At 34.9% G+C, this 24,249-nt stretch overlaps 2 protein-coding genes across 4 annotated transcripts; both read right to left on the bottom strand.

The window, feature by feature from the left end:
• Nucleotides 1-6,258: 6,258 nt before the first annotated feature.
• On the bottom strand, nucleotides 6,259-11,416 carry LOC101889389 (uncharacterized). The gene is made up of 4 exons (XM_059132283.1): nucleotides 11,333-11,416; nucleotides 11,010-11,281; nucleotides 8,806-9,493; nucleotides 6,259-6,479 (listed from the first exon to the last, which is right to left on the bottom strand). Exons 2-3 carry the CDS (start codon nucleotides 11,249-11,251, stop codon nucleotides 8,962-8,964), a joined length of 774 nt encoding a protein of 257 aa, XP_058988266.1. The 5' UTR covers nucleotides 11,252-11,281; nucleotides 11,333-11,416; the 3' UTR covers nucleotides 6,259-6,479; nucleotides 8,806-8,961.
• Nucleotides 11,417-14,688: 3,272 nt separating this feature from the next.
• On the bottom strand, nucleotides 14,689-18,316 carry LOC131800647 (uncharacterized). 3 transcript variants are annotated; one of them, XM_059118196.1, is made up of 5 exons: nucleotides 18,241-18,316; nucleotides 17,347-17,498; nucleotides 16,988-17,268; nucleotides 14,997-15,688; nucleotides 14,689-14,935 (listed from the first exon to the last, which is right to left on the bottom strand). In XM_059118196.1, exons 2-5 carry the CDS (start codon nucleotides 17,446-17,448, stop codon nucleotides 14,739-14,741), a joined length of 1,272 nt encoding a protein of 423 aa, XP_058974179.1. In that variant the 5' UTR covers nucleotides 17,449-17,498; nucleotides 18,241-18,316; the 3' UTR covers nucleotides 14,689-14,738. The 3 variants fall into 3 exon arrangements, with proteins under 3 accessions (XP_058974179.1, XP_058974180.1, XP_058974178.1); XM_059118197.1 differs by having other exon boundaries at nucleotides 17,347-17,487; nucleotides 18,246-18,314; XM_059118195.1 differs by having other exon boundaries at nucleotides 18,246-18,314.
• Nucleotides 18,317-24,249: the final 5,933 nt, after the last annotated feature.

The raw sequence follows: 24,249 nt of genomic DNA on the forward strand, positions 1-24,249 counted from the left end.
TGGGCACACAAACATTTTGGCCGCAGACTTTGGAAATTCCAACAGGACTCAGCACCATCGCATAAAAATGAGGTTCCTCGCTTCATTTCCAGCGCACAATGGCCACGAAAATCTCCGGATACCAATCCGTTGGACCATTGTGTCTGGAGTATTTTGGAAAGCAAGGTTGGCATTAAAAAATACCAAAGTGTCGATCACCTCAAGCAAGCGCTTCATCGGGAATGGGCCAAAATACCGAAGAGCAACATTCGGGCAGCGTGTGACGGTTTCATTCGCCGTTTGAAGGCCATAATTCGTGCCAATTCGAACAAATCTAAACTTATTCTAAAATTTTGATGTTATTCCGACATTTTTTGCTTTCATTCAAAAAATTTAAAAAAAAAGTGAAAATGATGTCGTTTGACTTTGTTGCAGTTTTTTTTTATGGTATCCTGTAAGACTTTTGGCATTGAAAATGGGTCATGTAGGTCCACGTTTTGGTAGAGCCCCGTTCTTATATTACCTCCCTATTTTCGGCATTTTGATGATTTTAGCGACATTATTCACCGGAAATGTATCAAATTTGGTATTTTAAGTTCGTAATGGATACTACAGCCTAAGACAGAAAATTGTCTGTTCATGTCTTCGTATAGCCCCCGTATAGCGGTACCTCCCGATATTCGGTATTTTGATGAATTTAGCGGCATTATTCACCGGAAATTGTTTCAAATTTGGTAGTTGAACTTCGTAATGGATACTTCAGCCTATGACAGAAAATTGTCTGTGCAGGTCCACGTCTTCGTATAGACCCCATATAATAGTATCTCCCGATATTCGGTATTTTGAAGAATTCAGCGATTATAATATAACGGCTACATTCGGTATTTTTAAGATTTCTACAGAATTTTTAACGATTTTCATTTATTTATTTATTTATTTTATTTATTTTTTTTTTTTTTTTTTTTTGAAAATTGCTATATTCGTTTCAAATGGTAGAGGGTATTCAAAGTTACATCTTTTTTATTTGTTTTCACAGATTTCTTCATTTAAATTTGTTGTCTAAAAGAGGATTGAGTACTCCTTCAGAGTGATTTTTGTTCACTTCCAATATTTTATTCTTAGCTGCAATAAAAATCGCATTTCACACCAAAGCCGATGCTACATAATGTCAAACCACCTCGACTTACTTCACACCATCTCGCCAGCAAATCTGGTTCCTTGCTGGTGTTAAAGCCGATACTTATGGCAAATAAATATGAACGAAGAAAAAAATCGAAAGCTAATCAGTGTAGTTGCTGCTCAGTATCCTTATGGTGGTCCAGCGTGATTGCCACTGTTGTCCAACTTGCCGCAATACTTGTTGCCTTCATCCACACCATCAGAGCCTGCAACAGCAGCAAATGTTGCAAAAAAAAATCGGAGGCAAAATCTCAATTTATGGCTGGCGTAACTGGTAGTATATCTGCTTGACCGGTATGAACAAATATATAAAGGGGGAGATTTGTGCATGTGTGTGTGTGTGTGTGTCTGCCCAGTAAACAATTTTTGCCGAATTCGGTCCGATTTCTGTCAGAATCTCTGAAAAAATGTCCGATTCTGATTCCGAATTCCTTCCGATTTCGGTACGAAAGTTGTATGGACGTGGTCACCGAATTCGGAAAGATTTTCTGAAAAAAATCTGAAAAAATATTAGATTTTCTGGACGAATTCGGTCCGAATTCGGTGAAAATTCTTGAAAAAATAGGAGAAAAATTTAGATTTTCGGAAAAGATTCGGAGGACAACTCCGAATTTCTGAAAGAAATCGGGCAGAATTCGTCTGGAAATTCGGCGGAATATTCAGATTTTCTGAAAGAAATCGGTCAGAATTCGAAAGAAAATTCGGAATAAAATTAAAAAAAACGCTCAGAATTCGGGAGAAAGTTCCGATTTTCTGAAAGATATCGTTCAGAATTCGGAAGAAATATCGAAAAAATCGTCATACCACTTAAAAATGAAAAAAAAAAACACATATTTATTTAAAAAACAAACAATTTATTTCGGGTTTCGTATAAATGTAGTTTAAATATTACATCTATAATACATTTACATTATAAATATTATTTTTATTAGGAACATAACATACAGTAGCACGTTCCTTTTTCAACTGCTAAACAAGAACTAAAAATAAAAAGCAGTGCACACAGAAAACCGGTATGTAGTTGTTTTTGCATTTTTTTTCCATCATATTTTTTTGGGAACGAAAGAGAAAGAGGCTGATTCACAACAACAACAAAACGCACATTTTTACAACGGAAAATCTAACAGTTCACAATAACAATAACAAATAGCATTTTTGCTTTGCGCTTTGTTGTTGTTGAGATCTTGAAATGAATGATCACAACAACAACTACTATGGGAGAGAATGTGTCAAACCACCACCATCCGTTTACATGTGGGAGAGAATATGCCAGAGCAATAGACAATCTACTCTCTCCGTTTGTACATTTTTCGAGTTTTTTTCGCTTAAAAACACAGGAAAATGTGCAGAAATTCTAAAAAAAAAACGTTTAGAAAATCGGACCAATTTCTATCAGAAATTTCTGAAAAAAACGTCAGAAATTTCTGAAAAAAATCTAAAATCAGAGCAGTCGGAAAAAATTGTTTACTGGGTGCTTGTTCATCAGGTTGTATGCAACACCAAACAAATGAGAGCGAAAGCTGTCTGACCAACAAGTATGCAAATATTTGTTGTTGTTACAGTGTCAGGGCATTAAGGTGAATTCAGTGGAATGGGATTTTTGGAATAATTATTTCTCGAAGCTGCAAAATAAAATATAAAGAGCCCCCAATATCTTGGTGAGCATTCACTGGTACCACTGTCCAAAAAAAGAGAGCATTTAAGAGAAAACCACAATTCGATTTTTCTTTACATTAAACTATTAATTTCAATAGTTGTTTCAACATGAATGTTCTCTAAGATTATTTCTAATGCATATTCATACAAAAAGTTATAAAGTTTTAACACTCCTTTTATTAATGATTTAAAATAACTAAGAGAAATTAGACTGGAGAGAGAGAGAGCACTTGTTCTTGAATAGCTCTGATAGATATAAAAGAGTAAAAAGGGAATGAAATAACTGACTGACTGAAAATCAACACCCAGATGAAACGGCTGAAGCTAGAGTCTTGAAATTTTTCACGAGGGTCAGTCTTGATGCGTAGGCGTTAGATAAGGCTGGGTTTTTCGAAATTGGTACCAAAAGGTTAAAAATATAAAATTATACTAAAATTGAATTTTTTGCAATGCAAAAACGGAATGAGCTGGAATTCAGAATTAAGAATGAAAGTCACTGATGCAATGCAGGAGAGATGTATGAAAGGGTTTTTTGAAATTCGAACTTAAGGGTTATGAAAAGTTCCAAAATGGTACTAAACTTCTAAAAATGGTAGCATTTGGTATTATGTGAAGGGATATAGGGTTAGATGAAAAAACTGCAACCAACTTCAGACTGCGGTCATTTCTAAGCCACTCGTCCGACAGCTGTTAAAATTATTCCAGCGACAGCTCATTATATTGTTTACAAGCGTAGAAAAGCATTTTGGTGAGAATTTTCCAGAAAAAAGTTAGTCGTGATGGAATTCAAGTGTGATAGTGTGATTTTTTTGTATTTGGCTAGATACCCACATGTGGCTATCGTTAGAACACTCCAGCATTTAAATGTGAATAAATCTTTTGTGTCTCGTACCATCGCTCGTTACGGTGGTGATACTGGCAGCGTAGCCCAATGTCAAGGAAGTGGACGGACGGAAGAAAACACCAACATCAGCAGAAATGGTTCGAAATGTAAAGAAGCGACTTGATCGAAACCCGCGTCGCATTGGCCGAAAAATGGTTCGTGAGCTGAACATATCGCAATATTTCATTCGGCAAATATTGAAAAATGAGCTCGAGGTAAAGCCATTGAAATTCCAAAATGAGAGAACTTACACCGCAACAGAATAAAAATAAACTAAAAAGAGCTAAAGAGTTGCTTCGCTTGGTCGAAAGTGGTGAACTGCCTGGCCGAATTTGAAACATTCGTTGTCCAGCAGTTTGTAAACAAACAAAATGATTGTGCTTACTTGCCAAAAAGGTCAGCTGAAAATGTGCATCTTCGGTTGGCCACCAGAACTCAAGTGCCGGTCATGGTGATCGTGTGGGCCGCCATAACAGCTGATGGACGCTCTCCGCTCGTATTAACAAACCGTGGCATCAGAATAAATGCCGAATTTTATAGTGAAAATATTCTGGATGGTGTATAAAAGACTTGGGCACACAAAACTTTCATGGTTTCATTGGCCGTTTGAAGGCCATAATTCGTGCCAAAGGTGACCAATTCTAAACATATTCTAAAATGTGATGCCATTTTCGACATTTTTTGCTTTCATTCAATAAAATTAAAAAAAAAAAGTAAAAATTATGGCGTTTCACTTTTTTGCAGTTTTTTATCTCACCCGCATGGTTTATTCTGGAACTATAAGTGAAATTTAGTGTAGAATATTTCCTGTTTTGACATCTTCTGTCCAAAATAAAATCAAATCAAAAAATGGCCGAAGAAAAATTTATTAAAAAAATTAGAGATATTTTCGATTTTTTATATTTTATTATTTTTTTGGCAAAATTGAAGTAAATATTACTCTAGATTTTTTTTGAAATAAGGTGTAGAATATTTCCTTTTTTGGTACATTCTGTCTAGTACAAAGTTTTGTATTACTTTCAAGCACAAAATCGAAAAAAGATAAAAAAATTATTATAAAAAATTGGAAAATTTTCGCTTTTTTCGTTTATTTTATTTTATTTATTTATTTATTTTATTATTTTTTTTTTTTGTTTGAAAAATTAATATAAATATTTTATTAAATTTAAGTAATTTTCTCTCTTTATTTTTTAAATATTTGATTTAATATTTTTTAAGTCTAGGTCTCTTAAAATTCTCTCAATATCAATGAGTTTTGAAAAAAAGTCACCGTTAAAACATCACCGATATTTAAATAGCCAGGGAGTATTTTGGCCAAAGGAAAATTAAATTTTGTATCCTCAACCGTTTTAATTGCTTTGCCTGTGACTGTATTGCCTTAACATCTTTCCCCACACACACACACAGATAAAATGCAAAAGACTTGTTTCTCATCCCGTTATTGATATCTGTTGTGATTCTTTGAAGCACGTTTTTTACACTTGCATACATTGACAAATTATGCCAGCTCAGATGCAGACGCACAACCATGCAAACCTGTGAGACGATGGTAAATTTCTGCTGCCTCCGACGATGGCGATGCTGATGATGATGGAAGAAATTGCAAAATATTGAAAGTGCAAGTAAAAGTCGGCGAATCAGTTTATCTCCAGAAAAAAAATGAAATTATGATGATGAAATATCTATTGTGGTGGGCTGAAGTTGATTGTGAATCAATCAAAACCTATTTGGATAGATTCCACTTTTGGCCTCCCACACTCTCACACACAGGGTGTAACAAAACAAAAGACTTAAGCCACAAACTTTCAACTGCAGCAACTCTTGAGGTCTATTTTTGGAGGGACATTTTCGTTGTTACTGTTGCTGGTGCCATAACCAATTACTGTTTTCCATGACCCAAATATGTCTCGGTAATCTATAAACATATTTTCTTTTATTATTGTACCAAATCTCCAAAAAACAACAACAACAGCAACAAAGCATAATTGCATTTTATGTCGTTTTACTTTCATAACTGAGTTTTTCTTTCTTTTCTCTTCCTCTTCTTTAATGTGTCAACATTCACCTGAACCAATCAGCAGGTTAAGGTGATTTTTGCTTTTAGCTTTTATTCTGTGTTTTTTTTTTTTTGCTCTTTTCTTCTTAACTTTCATCACCTGTCAGTCACTCAGCCAGCCAGCCACTGAGGCAGATAGTGCAGCCTGCACTCAGTTCGGGTTATTGTTATTTGTCAGCCGTGCATCAAAACCAAAATGAAATGAAATTAAACGACATGGCCTTTTTTTTGGTTTAGATTTTCTGTGGCAGCTGTTGCAGCCATGATTTGGGCCTACACAAAGGCAGACATATGCATGCCTTCATTTTTTTGAAGGGCGAAATGACTTTAACCCAATTTTAAGGTTGACGCGAAATTCAATGTGAAACACTTTGATAGCAATGAAAAGCTCAAAAATATTTCATATCCGATAAGGAGTTTAAAAATTTATTAAAATCTATTTTTTCTCTTTTAAACACAACAAAAAAATTTGAAAAAAAAAATTTGAAATGTTTTTTTATTAATTTTCCATGAATTTAACAAAAAGAACTTAGTCCAGATAACCCTCATTCAATAGCATCGGCAACAATTGACGCATTTCCTCGACAAATTCTGGTCTCTTGTAGGTGGTTGCAAGCATGTCAGGGTTTTCAATCATTTCAGCGGTATTCGTATCCTTCAACTCCTCAACAGGTTTATCCCAAAAGCCAGCAACCATGGGATATATAACCACGAGGACATAGATAGCTGCAAAAAATTGAAACATATTCTCGATAAAAACATCATCTTTTCATTAAAAAACAAGTAAAAAAGCTATAAGTTCGGCCGGGTCGAACATTGAATACCCTTCACCATTTATAACGAATTTGGCAATTTTCAACAAAATAAAATTCGTTAAAAATTCTGTTAAAATCTTAAAAATACCGAATGTAGCCATTATATTAAGTTCTATAACACGAAGTAGACCTGCATAGACAACTTTTGTAAAAAAGCCATTACAATATTCAAATGCTAAACTTGAAAAAAAAATCGGTGAATAATGACGCTAAATTCATTAAAATACCGAATATCGGAAGGTACCGTCATATGAGGGTTATACGAAGGCGTGGATATACGCGGAAACGAATTTCAAATACCAAATTTGAAACATTTGCGGTGAATAATGTCGCTTAAATCACCAAAATACCGAAAATAGGGAGGTACACTTATATGGGGGCTATACGGTGACGTGGACGTGGACAGACAATTTTCTGTCTCAGACTGTAGTATCCATTACGAACTTCAAATACCAAATTTGAAATAATTCCGTTGAATAATGTCGCTTAAATCACCAAAATACCGAAAATAGGGAGGTACAATTATTTATGGGGACTATACGAAGGCGTGGACCTACGTCGGCAATTTTCTGTCATAGGCTGTAGCATCTATTATGAACTTCAAATACCAAATCTGAAACAATTCCGGCGAATAATGTCGTTTAAATCACCAAAATACCGCAAAATAAGGAGGTACAATTATATGGGGGCTATACGAACATGTTGACCTGCAAAGACAATTTTCTGTCTCAGGCTGTAGTATTCATTACGAACTTCAAATACCAAATTCGAAACAATTCTGACGTATAATGTCGCTTAAATCACCAAAATACCGAAACGATCGGAAATTTCCATCCCCGGGGATGGAGTTTTTTCCATAGGAAAATAATTTCCATCCCCGGGGATGGAGTTTTTTCCATAGGAAAATAATTTCCATCCCCGGAGATGGAGTTTTTTCCATAGGAAAATAATTTCCATCCCCGGGGATGGAGTTTTTTCCTAAGGAAAATAATTTCCATCCCCTGGGATGGAGTTTTTTCCATAGGAAAATAATTGCCATCCCCGGGGATGGAGTTTTTTCCATAGGAAAATAATTTCCATCCCTGGGGATGGGGTTTTTTCCATAGGAAAAATTTCCATCCCTGGGGATGGGGTTTTTTCCATAGGAAAAAATTCCATCCCTGGGAATGGGGTTTTGTCCATAGGAAAAAATTCCATCCCCGGGGATGGAGTTTTTTCCATAGGAAAATAATTTCCATCCCCGGGGATGGAGTTTTTTCCATAGGAAAATAATTTCCATCCCCGGGGATGGAGTTTTTTCCATAGGAAAATAATTTCCATCCCCGGGAATGGAGATTTTTCCATAGGAAAATAATTTCCATCCCCGGGGATGGAGTTTTTTCCATAGGAAAAATTTGTCATCCCCGAGGATGGAGTTTTTTCCATAGGAAAAATTTCCATTCCCGAGGATGGAGTTTTTTCCATAGGAAAAATTTCCATCCCCGAGGATGGAGTTTTTTCCATAGGAAAATAATTTCCATCCCCGGGGATGGAGTTTTTTCCATAGGAAAATAATTTCCATCCCCGGGGATGGAGTTTTTTCCATAGGAAAATAATTTCCATCCCCGGGGATGGAGTTTTTTCCATAGGAAAATAATTTCCATCCCGGGAATGGAGTTTTTTCCATAGGAAAATAATTTCCATCCCCGGGGATGGAGTTTTTTCCATAGGAAAAATTTCCATTCTCGGGGATGGAGTTTTTTCCATAGGAAAATAATTTCCATCCCCGGGGATGGAGTTTTTTCCATAGGAAAATAATTTCCATCCCCGGGGATGGAGTTTTTTCCATAGGAAAATAATTTCCATCCCCGGGGATGAAGTTTTTTCCATAGGAAAATAATTTCCATCCCCGGGGATGGAGTTTTTTCCATAGGAAAATAATTTCCATCCCCGGGGATGAAGTTTTTTCCATAGGAAAATAATTTCCATCCCCGGGGATGGAGTTTTTTCCATAGGAAAATAATTTCCATCCCCGGGGATGGAGTTTTTTCAATAGGAAAATAATTTCCATCCCCGGGGATGGAGTTTTTTTCCATAGGAAAAATGTTTCATCCCCGGGGATGGGGGTTTTTCCATAGGAAAAATTTCCATCCCCGGTGATAGAATTTTTTTTTCATAGTAAAAATTTCCATTCTCAGGGATGGAGTTTTTTTCATAGAAATTTTTTTCTTTAGAAAATTTTTTATTTCGTTACTCACCAAAATGTCGATATTTCAGCGCCGACATTTGAAATTCCGAATACTTGGACACATGCCCCTTAAAATTAATTTTCTTCAATATCCTGGAAAACTCCATGAAATAATGTCGCATAATTCATTACGTTTCATACGCAGTTCCGGACTTAACATCAGAAATTATGAATACAGCAAATCAATGTTGGAGGGACCAAAACAGCTGGCCTGATAATCCAACAAAATTACATCCTCCATTTCCCCCGATTGCTTGTTGAATTTAAACATTAGATTTTTCATATGAAAATCTCCATGATTTAAAACAAATATCCCCTGTTCACCATTGATGAAGGCATTAAATAGATCCTTGCACAGCGGCAGGACATCGTGTTGAAGTGTTTCGAATTTTTCCCGATAGACTTCAAATTCCGGATAGGATGCCATTAAATCAATAAAATTGTTAAAACCATTTGTCACAAGGTCCTTTAACAGAGGAATGCTTATACTCATGAAGCCATCTTGGAATTTCGTGACAACCTGGTGATTTTCAGTGTGGCCCAGCATAAAGGACACGGCATGTATCTTGGCCAACTTTGAATAAACCGCCTTGACTTCAGCGGCATTTAGGAGGCGGCCACGTATCGTATCATAGCCCAGTTCGCAAAGGTCCTCGAGTATGATGATTTTGTGCGGGGACAAGGAGTGGTAAATTATTCTAAGGACATCCAAATTAGTTCCTTGAATTTTAGTAGAAAACCAGTAAGGAAAGCTCAAAAGTCGGGCGGGGCCGACTATATGATACCCTACACCACTATGCATATTTAGTAGAGCTCTCGTAAAAAGGTTTATACAGGGCATTTCAGAGCTCTATGAGATATTTGGTACAAAATCAAAATCTATCTAATTCTATCTAATTCTATAGCTATCTCTGAACCGGGTTTCTCCAAATTTTACGTATTAGCTTCTAGACTGAATTCGCTCTTATGTACGAAAATTCAGGTGATTTGGGCTGATATTGACCATTTAGTGCACATTTAACCCGAAATCGGATGAAGAAATATATGGGAGCTATATCCAAATCTGAACCGATTTCGATAAAATTTAAAACAGCTGTTCCTGTGCTCCATCTAATACCTGGTACCAAATATCACGGTTGTGGAGTGAATATTACGAATGTATGGGACTAAAACACTAAATCGGATGAAACATATATATGGTTGCTATATCTATATCTGAACCGATTTTCACCAAATTTGATATACTTGCTTCTAGGCTGAATTTGGTCCGATGTAATAAAATTCAGTCCATTTGGACTTATATCGGCCATTTGGTGCACAATTAACCCGAAATCGGATGAAGATATATATGGGAGCTATATCCTAATCTGAAATATCATTCTTGTGGAGTGCATATTACGAATGTGAGAGGCTTAAACACCAAATCGGATAAAACATATATATGGGAGCTATAGCTGTTTCTGAACCGATTTTCTCTAAATTTGTTGTATTTGCTTTAAGGCTAATCTCGGTCATATGTGTCAAAATTCGGGCCATTTGGGCTGATATTGGCCATTTGGTGGTCAATTAACCCGAAATCGGATGAAGATATATATGGGAGCTATATCCAAATCTGAACCGATTTCGATAAAATTTAAAACAGCTATTTCTGTGCTCCATCTAATACCTGGTACCAAATATCACGGTTGTGGAGTGCATAGTAGGAATGTTAGGGACTTAAAGATAAAATCGGATGAAAGATATATATGGGAGCTATAGCTATATCTGAACCGATTTTCTCCAAATTTGATATACTTGCTTCTAGGCCGAACTCGGTTGGGTGTGCCAAAATTCAGGTAATTTGGACTGATAGTGGACATTTGGTGCACATTTAACCCGAAATCGGAAGAAGATATATATGGGAGCTATATCTAAATTTGATCCGATTCTCACCAATTTCAATAGGGTTCGTCCTTGGGCCAAAAAAAGATTGTTTGGAAAATTTCATCTCAATCGGATAATAAATGCGACCTGCATTTTGTTCACAAGAATACATGGACAGACGGACGGACGGACAGACGGACGGACATGCATGAATCGACTCAGAAAGTGATTCTATGAAGGTTCTCAAAAGTAACTATGGGTCTATCTCGTTTCCTTCTCCATGTTACAAACAAATGCACAAAGACATAATACCCTTACCACTATGTGGTGTAGGGTATAAAAATTACTTACCGCGCTGCCAATTCCCCTGTTTCCCCACTTTCTTTTAAAATTTGCCCAATTTTTGGCAAAGCTTCAGTGTACATGCCAATTTCAGTTTCGAAAACTTTCGATTCCTTTAAAAGTTCTTGCTTCATACCCTCAATACTGGGCATGGTTTTTATGATCAATGATTTTTTGGATATCGAATTAGCTCCCAGGCAATATTCCACTTTACAGCGAAACATGACACTCGCATAGTGGTCACCTTTCATGCTGGCCGGACTTAGTTCGAATTTGAGAATCTAAAGGAAGTTTTTTTTTAAATCAGATTTCAATTCAAGCATCAAACCTACCTCAACTTGTTCATTATTTTTGTATTCCCTTAAAACTTTTTCCAAAAATTCCTTGTTTATCCAATCGGGTGCAACCAATTCATCTTCGTTTTTTTATTATTTCCTTTTTTCATTTTTTTATTTATTTTTTTTTTTAATTTTAAAGATCAACAATAGTTATTGCTTTCTAGGCAGATGTTTTAACTAAACTGAGAAAAAATAATTGTGGAACAGACAATTTCAACTACTACTGATTAGTTGTTTTTTTTTTTTTTTCAAGAGGTTTATAACCGATAGCAATTTTTCTGATAAGATATCAAATATAGACTTCTAATTCGAGCCACTATCGGGCCAATATCATTTGTAGTGACCCAAATGAATCATAGAGTCGAAATTTGCAAGGTCATTCTCGATAAATTTTTTTATGGGAGAATTATTGAATCCTATGGAAAAAAGTCCATCCCGGGGATGATTTTTTTCCCATGGATAAAAGTCCATCCATCCGGGATGAATTTTTTTCCTATGGAAAAAAGTCCATCCCTGGGATGATTTTTTTTTCTATGGAAAAAGTCCATTCCCGGGATTATTTTTTTTTCCTATGGAAAATAGTCCATTCCCGGGATGATTTTTTCCTATGGATAAAAGTCCATCCCCGGGATGAATTTTTTTCCTATAGAAAAAAGTCCATCCTTCCCGGGATGAATTTTTTTCCTATGGAAAAAACCCATCGAGGATGAACTTGTTCCTATGGAAAAAAGTCCAACCCCGGGGATGAATTTTTTTCCTATGGAAAAAAGTCCAAACCCGGGGATGGAAAAAAAATTGCTATCGGTTATAAACCTCTCGAAAAAAAACTCCGGGGATGGACTTTATCCATAGGAAAAATATCCATCCTCGGGGATGGACTTTTTTCCATAGGAAAATTTTTTTTCTTTTTTCCATAGGAAAAAATTCCATCCATAGGAAAAATTTCCATCCCCGGGGATGGACTTTTTTCCATAGGACTTTTTTCCATAGGAAAAATTTCCATCCCCGGGGATGGACTTTTTTCCATAGGAAAAATTTCCATCCCCGGGGATGGACTTTTTTCCATAGGAAAAATTTCCATCCCCGGGGATGGACTTTTTTCCATAGGAAAAATTTCCATCCCCGGGGATGGACTTTTTTCCATAGGAAAAATTTCCATCCCCGGGGATGGACTTTTTTCCATAGGAAAAATTTCCATCCCCGGGGATGGACTTTTTTCCATAGGAAAAATTTCCATCCTCGGGGATGGACTTTTTTCCATAGGAAAAATTTCCATCCCCGGGGATGGACTTTTTTCCATAGGAAAAATTTCCATCCCCGGGGATGGACTTTTTTCCATAGGAAAAATTTCCATCCCCGGGGATGGACTTTTTTCCATAGGAAAAATTTCCATCCCCGGGGATGGACTTTTTTCCATAGGAAAAATTTCCATCCCCGGGGATGGACTTTTTTCCATAGGAAAAATTTCCATCCCCGGGGATGGACTTTTTTCCATAGGAAAAATTTCCATCCCCGGGGATGGACTTTTTTCCATAGGAAAAATTTCCATCCCCGGGGATGGACTTTTTTCCATAGGAAAAATTTCCATCCCCGGGGATGGACTTTTTTCCATAGGAAAAATTTCCATCCCCGGGGATGGACTTTTTTCCATAGGAATTTCCCCTTTCATATCTCAATCCAAGATACAAACAGTACACTAAATTTCAAATTTCAAAATTTTATCTCTATCTCTTCAACCAATACCAAATTTAGTACTATTTAGTACTTTTCGTAAAAATTTAGAACTCATTTGCAAAATCGTTTCATATCTCAATTTCAGATACCAACAGAGACCACAATATCAAATTTGAGACTTCCTGCCCTACTCTTCACCCAAACGAAATTTAGTACTATTTAGTACTTTTTCGCACAAATATATAGGACACCTTTTCAAACCCCCTTTCATATCTCAATCCAAGATATCATCAGCACTCTAAACATCAAATTTCAAAATGTTATCTCTATCTCTTCAACCAATACCAAATTTAGTACTATTTAGAACTTTTCGTATAAATTTAGTACTCATTTTCAAAATTTTTCCATATTTCAATCCAAGATACCAACAGAGACCACAATATCAATTTTGAGGCTTCCTGCCCTATTCCTTCACCCAATACCAAATTTTGTACCATTTAGTACTTTTCGTACCAATAAAGTACACATTTCCAAACCACCACCAAATCTCAAAAACAGATACCATCAGCAATCTAAATATCAAAATTCAACATTTTCTCTCTTTCTTTAACACAATGCCACATATAGTACTATTTAGTACTTTTCGTACAATTATAGTACACATTTCCGGCAACACCTCCATTTGTCCGCGCTACACATAAATAGCGACCCTGATAGCAAATTTCAGATTTCAAGCACATCTGTTCACCCAATACCACATTGTACCAAATATAGTACTATTTAGTACTTTTCGTGCACTTGTTGTACAAGTTTCCAAAACCATTTCTTTATCACAAATCTACCACCAATGGGGACCGCAATACAAAATTTCAACATTTCTGCTTTACCAGATCGCCCTAAACCAAACTTTACCAAATTTAGTACCATTTAGTACAGTTCGCTCACTTAGTATACCTCTCCAAAATCACCATCACATATCAAAATTACTTTCCAACCTTGATTATACCACATAGATAAACGCCAATACAACATTTCAAAATTTCCGCTTTATCCATTCCCCCCAAAACAAAACTGTTCCAAATTTAGTACCATATTGTACATTTCGCACACTTAGTACACATTTCCAATTCCACCTGGATATAGCAAACCTTAATTTCCAACCTTGATTCTGATACCAAATTTCAAGTTTTTAGCTCTATGCGATCACATAATACCAAATGGTACCATTTCCGAAGCTTAGTACCATTTTGGAAGTTTTCGTTACCTCAAAGTTGGAATTTCCATAAATAATTTGGTACATCTTTCCTGCACTCTATCAGTGACTCTCATTGCAAATTTTTCGAATTCTAGCTCATTCCATTTGTCCAATACAAAGCAGTCAATTTGTAGTACATTTTTGTAATTTTCGTACCCTTTTGATACGGATTTCCAAAAACACGCATACGCCAAAATTTTAAAGTTCCAGCTCCCGTCTTTTCATCTAAGCGTTGATCTTCAGGAAGGCTGTCGGATATTTCACTACAGTTTTATATAGACAGATTTTTTGACATTTTAAATAGTTTCCGCATTTTCCTCTTAGATCGAGATTTTCATATCTCTCCATAAAAAATTTAATATTGAGCAAATTAAAGTCCTTGCTCTTTTTCTGGTTTTGTATGAACTTTTTTTAATAAAAATTTGTTTTTAAACTTTATTTACATCGCCCTATACTCCTAAAAACGTACTTCTAATCCATATAGCCTTCATTCAAAAGCTGAGGCAGAAATCTCTTCAGTTCCTCGGCATAGACGGGTAGTTTATAGTTCAGGGCGTTGACTTCGGGATTTTCAAGCAGTTCATTGATGTCGGTGTCCTTTAATTCCTCCACAGATTTGCCCATGAAATCGACGACCATGGGCAGCATAACCACAACCATATAAATTACTGAGAAAAAAAAAACAAATAATTAAAAATTAAAAATTACAAAAATTAAAAAATTTCCCACCAAAATGCCGGTATTTCAATGACGAAATTTGAAAATCCGAATACTTGGGCAATTTTCCCTGATAATTGATTTTCTTGAGAATTCTCAAGAATTCACTGAAATAATACTGCATAAATTCATGGCGTCTCAAACGCATTTCCGCATCGAGTATCAAAAACTGGGAGTACAGCAAATCAATGACCGACGGAGCATAGCAACTGATTTGAAAATCCACCATTATCATATCCTCCATTTGATTGTGAGCATCGAATTTGAACATTAAATTCTTCATGTGAAAATCGCCGTGATTCAAAACGAAAATATCACCCTGACCCTTATTCAGACGATAGGCATTGAAGAGATCCTTGCACGCCGGCTCAATTTCATTTTGCATTGCTTTGGCCTTGTCCACATAGATTTTCAGCTCCTCATGCGATTCCAGGACATTGATGAAATTCTTTAGACCATTTGCGAGTAGACTTTTCACCATCGGCATACTCAAGCTCATGAAACCTTCTTGGTATTTGGTGACCACATCAGGTGTTTCACTATGGCCCAACATGTAGGACACAGCATGTAACTTGGCCAATTTGGTGTAGACTTGTTTGACTTCATCTTCGGTAAGACAACGACCACGCACCGTATCGTAGCCCAGTTCACAAAGGTCTTGGAAAATGATGACCTTGTTGGGACTCAGGGAGTAATAAATGATTCTAGAAAGGGAAATAAAACAGGGTAAAAAAGTAGCAGTCGGTATTACCGACTGAGTATAGCCTCAGCCAATGTCTGTTTATTTAAATGTAAATGTTGACTTGCGTTATGATTATTTAAACTGCTGACCCTTTATGTGAGGGAGGTTCCGTAGGAGTTGTCTTATGTTGGAAGATATATTGGAATATGTGAAATTTCAAGAGAATCGAATGCTTATTTGTCATTTTATGAGTCTCATGATTATTTAAAATTTTGACCCCTTGTGGGGGAAGTACCAGAAGGAGTAGGTCGATATATTCTATCTTTACACCAGATCTTGTGTCGGAAGAAATGTTGGGATTTGTGAAATTTTAAGATAATTTGATGCCTATTTCGAATTTAAATAAATTATTCAAAACTTTCACCCCTTTGTGGGGAAGGTAGCAGAAGGAGTAGTCCGATATTTATCATCTTCACACCAGATCTTGTGTCGGAAGAAATATTGGGATGTGTGAAATTAGAAGAGAGTCGGATGATTATTTTGCTTTTTACGAGCCTCATGGTTATTCAAAAGATTGACCCCTTTGCGGGTTAAGTACCAGAAGAAGCAGGCCGATATTTTCTATTTTCACACCAGATCTTGTGTTCATAGAAATATTGGCATGTGCCGAGTTTGAAAGTAATCGGATGCTAGTTCCGCGTTTTATGAGCATTTGGATATCCAAATTCTAACTCTTTGTGGGGGGTGGTACCAGAAGGAGAGAGTCGATATCTATTATCTTCACACCAGACCTTGTTTTGGTAGAAATATTGAGATTTGGGAAATTTGAAGACAATTGGGCTCCTATTTCACATTTTATATCAGTTATAAATATTCAAAACTTTGACCCTTTGGGGGGAGGTACTTGATGGAGGGGACCGACATTGTCCTATTTTGCACCTAAAACTTGCAAAGTTTGCAGAAAATCGAGTGATCTTTGCTTGTTCTATGAGCTAAATTATTTTCTGTGAATATTTTGACCTTTTGTGGGAGAGGTATCAGAAGGAACGGACCTTTATGACCCATCTCCGAACTCGATCTAAGTTTGATAATAATAATACGATGTACCAAGTTTGGATCAAATAGGATACTCTCTTTGAGAGATATCGTGAGCATTCGCCAGCATGGAGATGGACAGACATCCAAATGCCCTTAAATGGATTTAGTCAAAATGGAACTAGGGTCTTAAACCATTATTTCGATAAGGCACGTTTTGGCCGTAGCCTCTGTAACCATGTGGCTGAGGATATAAAAAAATCATTTTTTTATGTGCATATCTTACTCAGCCGATAACGTTGTAGGCTCTCCGCATTGTGCCAAAATTTTCGAAATCTTTGGCAATGCCTGGGTATACATTTCGATTTCAGTTTCAAATACTTTACTCTCCATTAACATTTCACGTTTCATGCCTTCGGCAACGGGAAGAGTTTTGATAATCAGCGATATAGTTTTAACTTCGGCAGGCTGCTTGTCCAAGAAACGATATTCGACCTTGCAACGGAACATGGCACTGGCATAATGATCTCCCTTCATGCTGGCGGGACTCATGTCGAATTTCAACACCTAAATGATATTGGAAATATAATTATTTTATTTATTTATTTATTTTTTTTTTTTTAATTTTTACAAAATTTTCATTACCTCAAGTGGCCCATTGTTCTCATAATTACCGAGAACCTCTTCCAAAAATTCTTTGTTTATCCAATCGGGTGCCGTTAATTCATCGTCATTATAATAGCTCATTTTTATGGACAAATTATTTTCCGTACACAAGTACTCGGTCTGAAATCAAACTAATAAAAAAGTTACTTTGCATGGTTTTCATTGTTTATATACACGCGAAATGACACTAGAGTATGTTTTGTTAGATTATTTAAAAAAAATGAAAAAACCCGCTCTTCAAACGATAAGAAATTATCAATTATAGATTTTTTTCGTTAGAGACACCCCCTAGACGGGCTAGAAAGGGAAGCATAGTAATTAAAGTTCTATGTGACAAGATCCACACGTAAACATTGTTTCAAAACATATTACGACGTCATAAATATACGTCATTAAAATTCAAAACACCTCTAGAAAAATTAACATATATATCTGATCAGATTTTAACCGTTTGATGAAGTTATGATTCTCTTTTTCTCTTTCTCAAATAAACACCTTTAAAAGGAGAAATTTGTCTAGGCACGGTGACTCTCTTTTGAGAAATAAGAGATTTTTTCATTTAACAAAAGGTGAGAGCGTAAAGAGGCTATTGAGAGAAGAACTATAGCGTTTCGTTATTATTTTTAATTGTTTTTAAGCATTTACTATTTATTTATATTCAATCAAAATTTATTTATTTTTAGTTTATTTTGATTTTATTATTATAATATTATTATAATATATAATTAATTAAACGTAGAAGGTAATCTCTTGTAGTGGTGGCTTTAAAAAGTTTGTTTCTACCACTTGGTCCATACGTTGTTTATATTTGTTTGTTAATATTTTATTCCCACATTTTTGTCGAATAATTATTTAATCGTATTATTTATTCACTTTACGTTTCAATCTGCCTTTGCCGATATTCTAAAGTTCGCCGTAAGCTATATTCACTCAGCTGTGGATTAAACTAAACAAACTTGGCTTTCGCTGAGAACATTGTATTTATAGTTATGCAAAACCAAATAGAACGATAGACGTGTGTGCACTTAGAGAAATGAGATGTGAATTCCTCAATAATTTCGAAACAAAAAAATATTCCAAAATTTACTAAAAAGTATGCGTCGTTTAGGCTGTCAGATTAATACTCCCAGCCAATGTCCGTTTATCTATTCTAACGATTCATCAACGCCCAGACGAAACGGTTGAAGTTGAATCTTGAAATTTTAGATGAGGGTCACTTTTGGACCGAAGGGGTCAGATACGGCTGGGTTTTGGGAAATTCGTTCTAGAACAGTACGGAAATTATTAAAAGGTACTAAATAAAATACCCTTTGTATTTGAGAAAGCAGTAGGGCTAGAACTCTTAAATTTGGAATGAGAGTTACTTTAGTAGGAGGGGGATAGAAGTACTAGAGGGTATTTGGAATTTCGCACTATAAGTGTACAAAAAGTACTAAAATGTACTAAATTTGGTACCATTTCGGATCATATAAACGGTTAGAACTAAAAATTTAACTTTGGAATGGGAATCAAGGTTGACCTGTAGAGTCGATGTAAGGAGGTAGTTTTAGAAGAGTACTAAACGGTACTAAATTTCGTACAATTTGAATTTGAAGGTACGAATGGAGTTGGAATCCTGAAATTAGAAATTGACATTACTGGTCTTGGATTGGGATATGGAAGAAGTTTTCGAATATTGTACTTATGTGCACCAAATAAAAAATAGTACTAAATTTGGTACAATTTCGATTTGGGTGAAACTATAGACCTGGAATTCGGAAATTTTGAAAGAAGATTGCTATTGCATTCTAGAACTGAAAAATGTGGTTAGTTTTGGAGATTCGTACTAGAGAGTTCCCACTATAAATGTACGAAAAGTACTAAAATGTACTACATTTGGTACCATTTCGTGTCATGTGAACGCTTAGAGCTAAAAGCTTGAAATTCGGAATCGGAATCACGGTTGAGGAGTAGAGTCGATGTAAGGAGTTAGTTTTGGAAGTGTGTACTCATATACACGAAGAGTACTAAACGGTACTAAATTTAGTACAATTTGAATTTAAAGGAACGAATGGAGTTGGAATCCTGAAATTCAAAATAAATATTACCCGCGGAGTCTAGAATTGGGCTATGGAAGAAGTTTTCGAAAATTGTACTTATGTGCACGACATAGACAAAATGGTACTAAATTTGTTACAATCTAGATTTGGGTGAACCAATAAAGCTGGAATTTTGAAAATAAGATTACTATTGCATTTTACGACTAAAAATGTGGGTAGTTTAGTTTTAGTTTTTTTTATGAAAACCAATAGAGTTGGAATCCTTAAATCCAGAAATAATTTTTTTATTGAACTGTATGATGTAGGTAGTTTTGAAAATTTGTACTTTAGTGTAATAAATTTTATTAAATTTGGAACAATTTGGATTTGGGAGAACCAATAGAGCTAGTGATCTGAAAATTGGAAAAAATATTTAATGATTCTATAACTGTGTTTTTTTTTTTTTTTTTGTTAAATAAATTTTATGGACTTTATCCCAAACTGTAAAGGTAGATTTTTTAAATAATATTTAATGTTCCGCTCTGGATTACAAATGTGGAATTTTGAAAGGAAAAGGGCTCTAAAATGCATTTCTCAGGAATTGTTAACGATACCATATAGGGCTCCACATTCAGAACACTAAACGTGGATTTTAAAAAACATTGACCAAAGCTCCATACCTGATTTTTTTAAAGAATTTTTAACGATTTTATCCAGAGCCCTTAACGTGTATATTTTAGAGAAATTTTAACGACTTTATCCAGAGCCCTAAACGTGGATTTTTTAAAGATTTGTCAGGACCTTATCCATGGCTCTCAACGTGGATTTTTTAAAGATTTGTAAGGACCTTATCCATGGCTCACAACGTGGATTTTTTTAAAGATTTGTATGGACCTTATCCATGGCTCTCAACGTGGATTTTTTAAAGATTTGTAAGGACCTTATCCATGGCTCTAAATGTGTATTTCTTAAAGATTTTTTAACGACCTTATCCAGAGCTCTAAACGTGGATTTTTTTAAAGAATTTTTAACGACCTTATCCAGGGCTCTAAACGTATATTTTTTAAAGAATGTTTAACGACCTTATCCAGAGCTCTAAACGTGGATTTTTTTAAAGAATTTTTAACGACCTTATCAAGAGCTCTAAACGTGGATTTTTTAACGACCTTATCCAGAGCTCTAAACGTGGATTTTTTTAAAGAATTTTTAACGACCTTATCCAGAGTCCAAAACGTGGATTTTTTTAAAGAATTTTTAACGACCTTATCCAGAGTCCAAAACGTGGATTTTTTTAAAGAATTTTTAACGACCTTATCCAGAGTCCAAAACGTGGATTTTTTAAAGAATTTTTAACGACCTTATCCAGAGTCCAAAATGTGGATTTTTTTAAAGAATTTTTAACGACCTTATCCAGAGTCCAAAACGTGGATTTTTTAAAGAATTTTCAACGATTTTATCTAGAGCCATAAACGTGGGTTCTTTGAAGAATTTTTAACGACCTTTTTCAAAACCCTAAACATCTATTTTTTTAAAGAGTTTTTAACGACCTTTTTCGAAACCCTAAACATGTATTTTTTAAAGAGTTTTTAATGACATACTCCAAGGCGTTTTTTAAAGAATTTTTAATGACCTAATCCGAAGCCCCAAACGAGGATTTTTAAAGAAATGTTAACGACCTTATCCAGGGCTCTAAACGTGGATTTTTAACGAATTTTTAACAACCTTATCCAGAGCTCTAAACGTGGATTTTTTAAAGAATTTTTAACGACCTTATCCAGAGCCCTAAACGTGGATTTTTTTCGAATTTTTAACGACCTTATCCAGAGCCCTAAAAGTGGATTTTTGATAGAATTTTTAACGAAATTATCAAGAGCCGTACATGTTTTCCCTTAAATAGAACTCATAAAAATTTTAAAAAATTAAATATTCAAAATAGTTAAGAAAATCATTCATAAATGCCACAATTAGTCTTTCAAACAGATATTCAAAAAATCACAAATTGAAAATGCAAAATTTATTTGGTTTTCAACATATCAACTTCCCTAACAAGTTCCAATATCACATTCCCGAGCATTATTAGAATTTTAATTGAGTTGAATTTGCCTATTTCAGTTATTAGAGATTCCATAAGTTTTTTTGTTCTTCTAAGTTGCAGTTAGAGGAACGCAGTTTGATTAAATGACATTTCATCATTATTTTTTTGATTTTTTTTATTTCAAATCACATAACAGCAACTTGACCAATATGATTTTTTTGCGGACATTTATGGTCATTTTGCGAATTTGTATTTTGTTTTGTACGCAATTACAAGCTGATTTGAAAGACTCTTGAAATGCTCAACTTAATGCTGCTTAAAAAGAAATGCCTGCATAAAATACTTTTTTTATGCAGTGGGTTTTTTTCTGGTCTTTGCCAAATTACAATAGCGGCAGGTTTGACGACCAAAATGCCCAAAATCGATCGATGTTAGCCGTCATTATTGATAAGTTGGGGTGTTAAGTGTGTGGCAGACAGACGGACGGACGAATAGACATTCAGTATGTTAAAGGCGACTAAGTGGACATTTAACATGACTTGCCATCTTGCTGTTCATCATGGCGTTGCCGCTGATGATGAAGCTTGAGCTGATGCTGGCGGCATTTGATTCTCTTGCTGACCGACCGATTAACAAAACTCTAGTCTGTAGCCATGACAAATGGCTTTCTGTTTTTGGCTATTTTGTCAACAAATTGTCTTCAAAACATGCCCCGAAAGATGATGTTTTCAACAGAACACGTTTTGTTAACATTTTCTTAAGTTTGTTTGTGTGTGACAGACAACAAAACCCGCCGGCTGCAGTTAGTGGCTATGAGTTGTTAATTTTATTAATTAGTCGCCAAGAACAATGGCATTAATGAAAAACTTTCGATTTTTCTAATGATTTCCAGAGGGGAAAAAAGTGAAATTACTTTCCTTTTTTTTTCGTCAATTGTATTTTTGTGAGTTTTCCAATGAGAACAGAGAGGACAGTGTGGGGTTCATTAGAAGGGAAAGAGAGCATAATCTTATAATCTAATTAAAAATATATATTTGAAAAAAAAGTCAATGTTTTTGGTTCGTTTTCAAATAGAAGCCTTATTCAAGCTTCAAAGTAGAATTTTTACTAGTCATATCTAATAAAATGACTTAAAAAATGATATTTTCCAATGATACATATTTGAGTTTTCGTGGCATTATCAGGGGCTCCAGAGGCGGATTTTTAACAAAATAATATTTAATGATCTAATCTGAAGCCATACACCAGGATTTTCAATTACCCAATCCGAAGCCCCAAACGTAGGTTTAAAATAAAATAACGACCTAATTTCAAATCCCCAAACGTGGATTTTTAAATAGTTTTTAATGAACTAATCCTAAGCCCCAAACGTGAATTTTTTAAAGAATTTTAATGACCTAATCCGAGCACCAAACGTAGATTTTTTAAATAATTTTTAAAATCTTATTCCGAAACCCCAAACGTGGATTGTTTGAAGAATTTTTAATGACCCAATTCGAAGTCCCAAACGTGGATTTTTTAAAGAATTTTAAAAGACCGAATCCAAAGCCACAAACGTGGATTTTTAAAATCTTATTCCGAAACCCCAAACGTGGATTTTTAAAATCTTATTCCGAAACCCCAAACGTGGATTTTTTGAAGAATTTTTCATAACCCAATTCGAAGTCCCAAACGTGGATTTTTTTAAAAAATTTCTTTCAGAGCTCTAAATCTGGATTTTTTAGATCAAAAAAAAGAATTTTTAATGACGTCTTCCCGGGCTCTAAACGTGGATTTTTTAAATATTTTGTTTATACCAAAAAATTGATTTTTAATGAGGTCTTCCACGGCTCTAAACGTGGATTTTTTAAAGAATTTTTAAGACCTAAAAATTAATTTTTGATGACGTCTACCAAGGCTCTAAACGTGGATTTTTTAAAGAATTTTTAAGGCCTAAAAATTAATTTTTGATGACGTCTACCAAGGCTCTAAACGTGGATTTTTTAAAGAATTTTTAAGACCTAAAAATTAATTTTTGATGACGTCTACCAAGGCTCTAAACATGGATTATTTACGGAATTTTTTTAGACCAAAATTGATTTTTAATGACCAAGAAGTTTTGAAGACCTCATTTAGGCCTCTCCAAGTAATTTTTTTATAATTTTTCAAAACTTCACTCAATTATCTAAACTTAATTTCTTGAAGAATTTTTAATGAACAAATCCAACCCCCAAAACGTGACTTTTTAAAACAAGTTTGGAAGACCTTATTCAAGGCTCTTATTGGGTATTTTTTATAGAATTTTTAAAATCCTCATTCGGACTAAAATCGTTTTTTTTTTAATTAAAAACATCCTTCAGGGGTCTCAACGGGGAATTTTTTAAAGACTTTTTAAAGATCGGATTTAAGGCTTTGCACGTGGAATTTTCTTTATTTTTCAACGTGGATTTTTTTGGGAACCTCACTCATTGTTCTTAACGTGTTTTTTTAAAAATCCCGAAGACCTCATGCAGAGGTCTTAAAGTGGATTTTTAATGGATTTGTGAATACCTCAATCAGGGCTCTCTAATTAAATTTTTTAGAAAAAATTTGAAAGACCTCATTCAGAGCTCCAATTGTGATTTTTTAAGGATTTTTAAAGACCTCATTAAGAAATCTTTTTTTAAGAATTTTTGAAGAATTCATTCAGGACCCACAACCCTGATTCAAGACTCTAAATGTGAATATTTAAAGAATTTTTGAAAACCTTATTCAGGGTTCTCAATGTGGATTTGTTTATTCATTTTTGGAGACCTCATTAGGAGCTGTCTCCGTGAACTTTTTAGAGGATTTTTAAAAGGTCTCATTCCG

Source organism: Musca domestica, unplaced genomic scaffold (assembly GCF_030504385.1).
Source record: "Musca domestica strain aabys unplaced genomic scaffold, Musca_domestica.polishedcontigs.V.1.1 12, whole genome shotgun sequence".
NCBI classification, from domain to species: Eukaryota; Metazoa; Arthropoda; class Insecta; order Diptera; family Muscidae; genus Musca; species Musca domestica.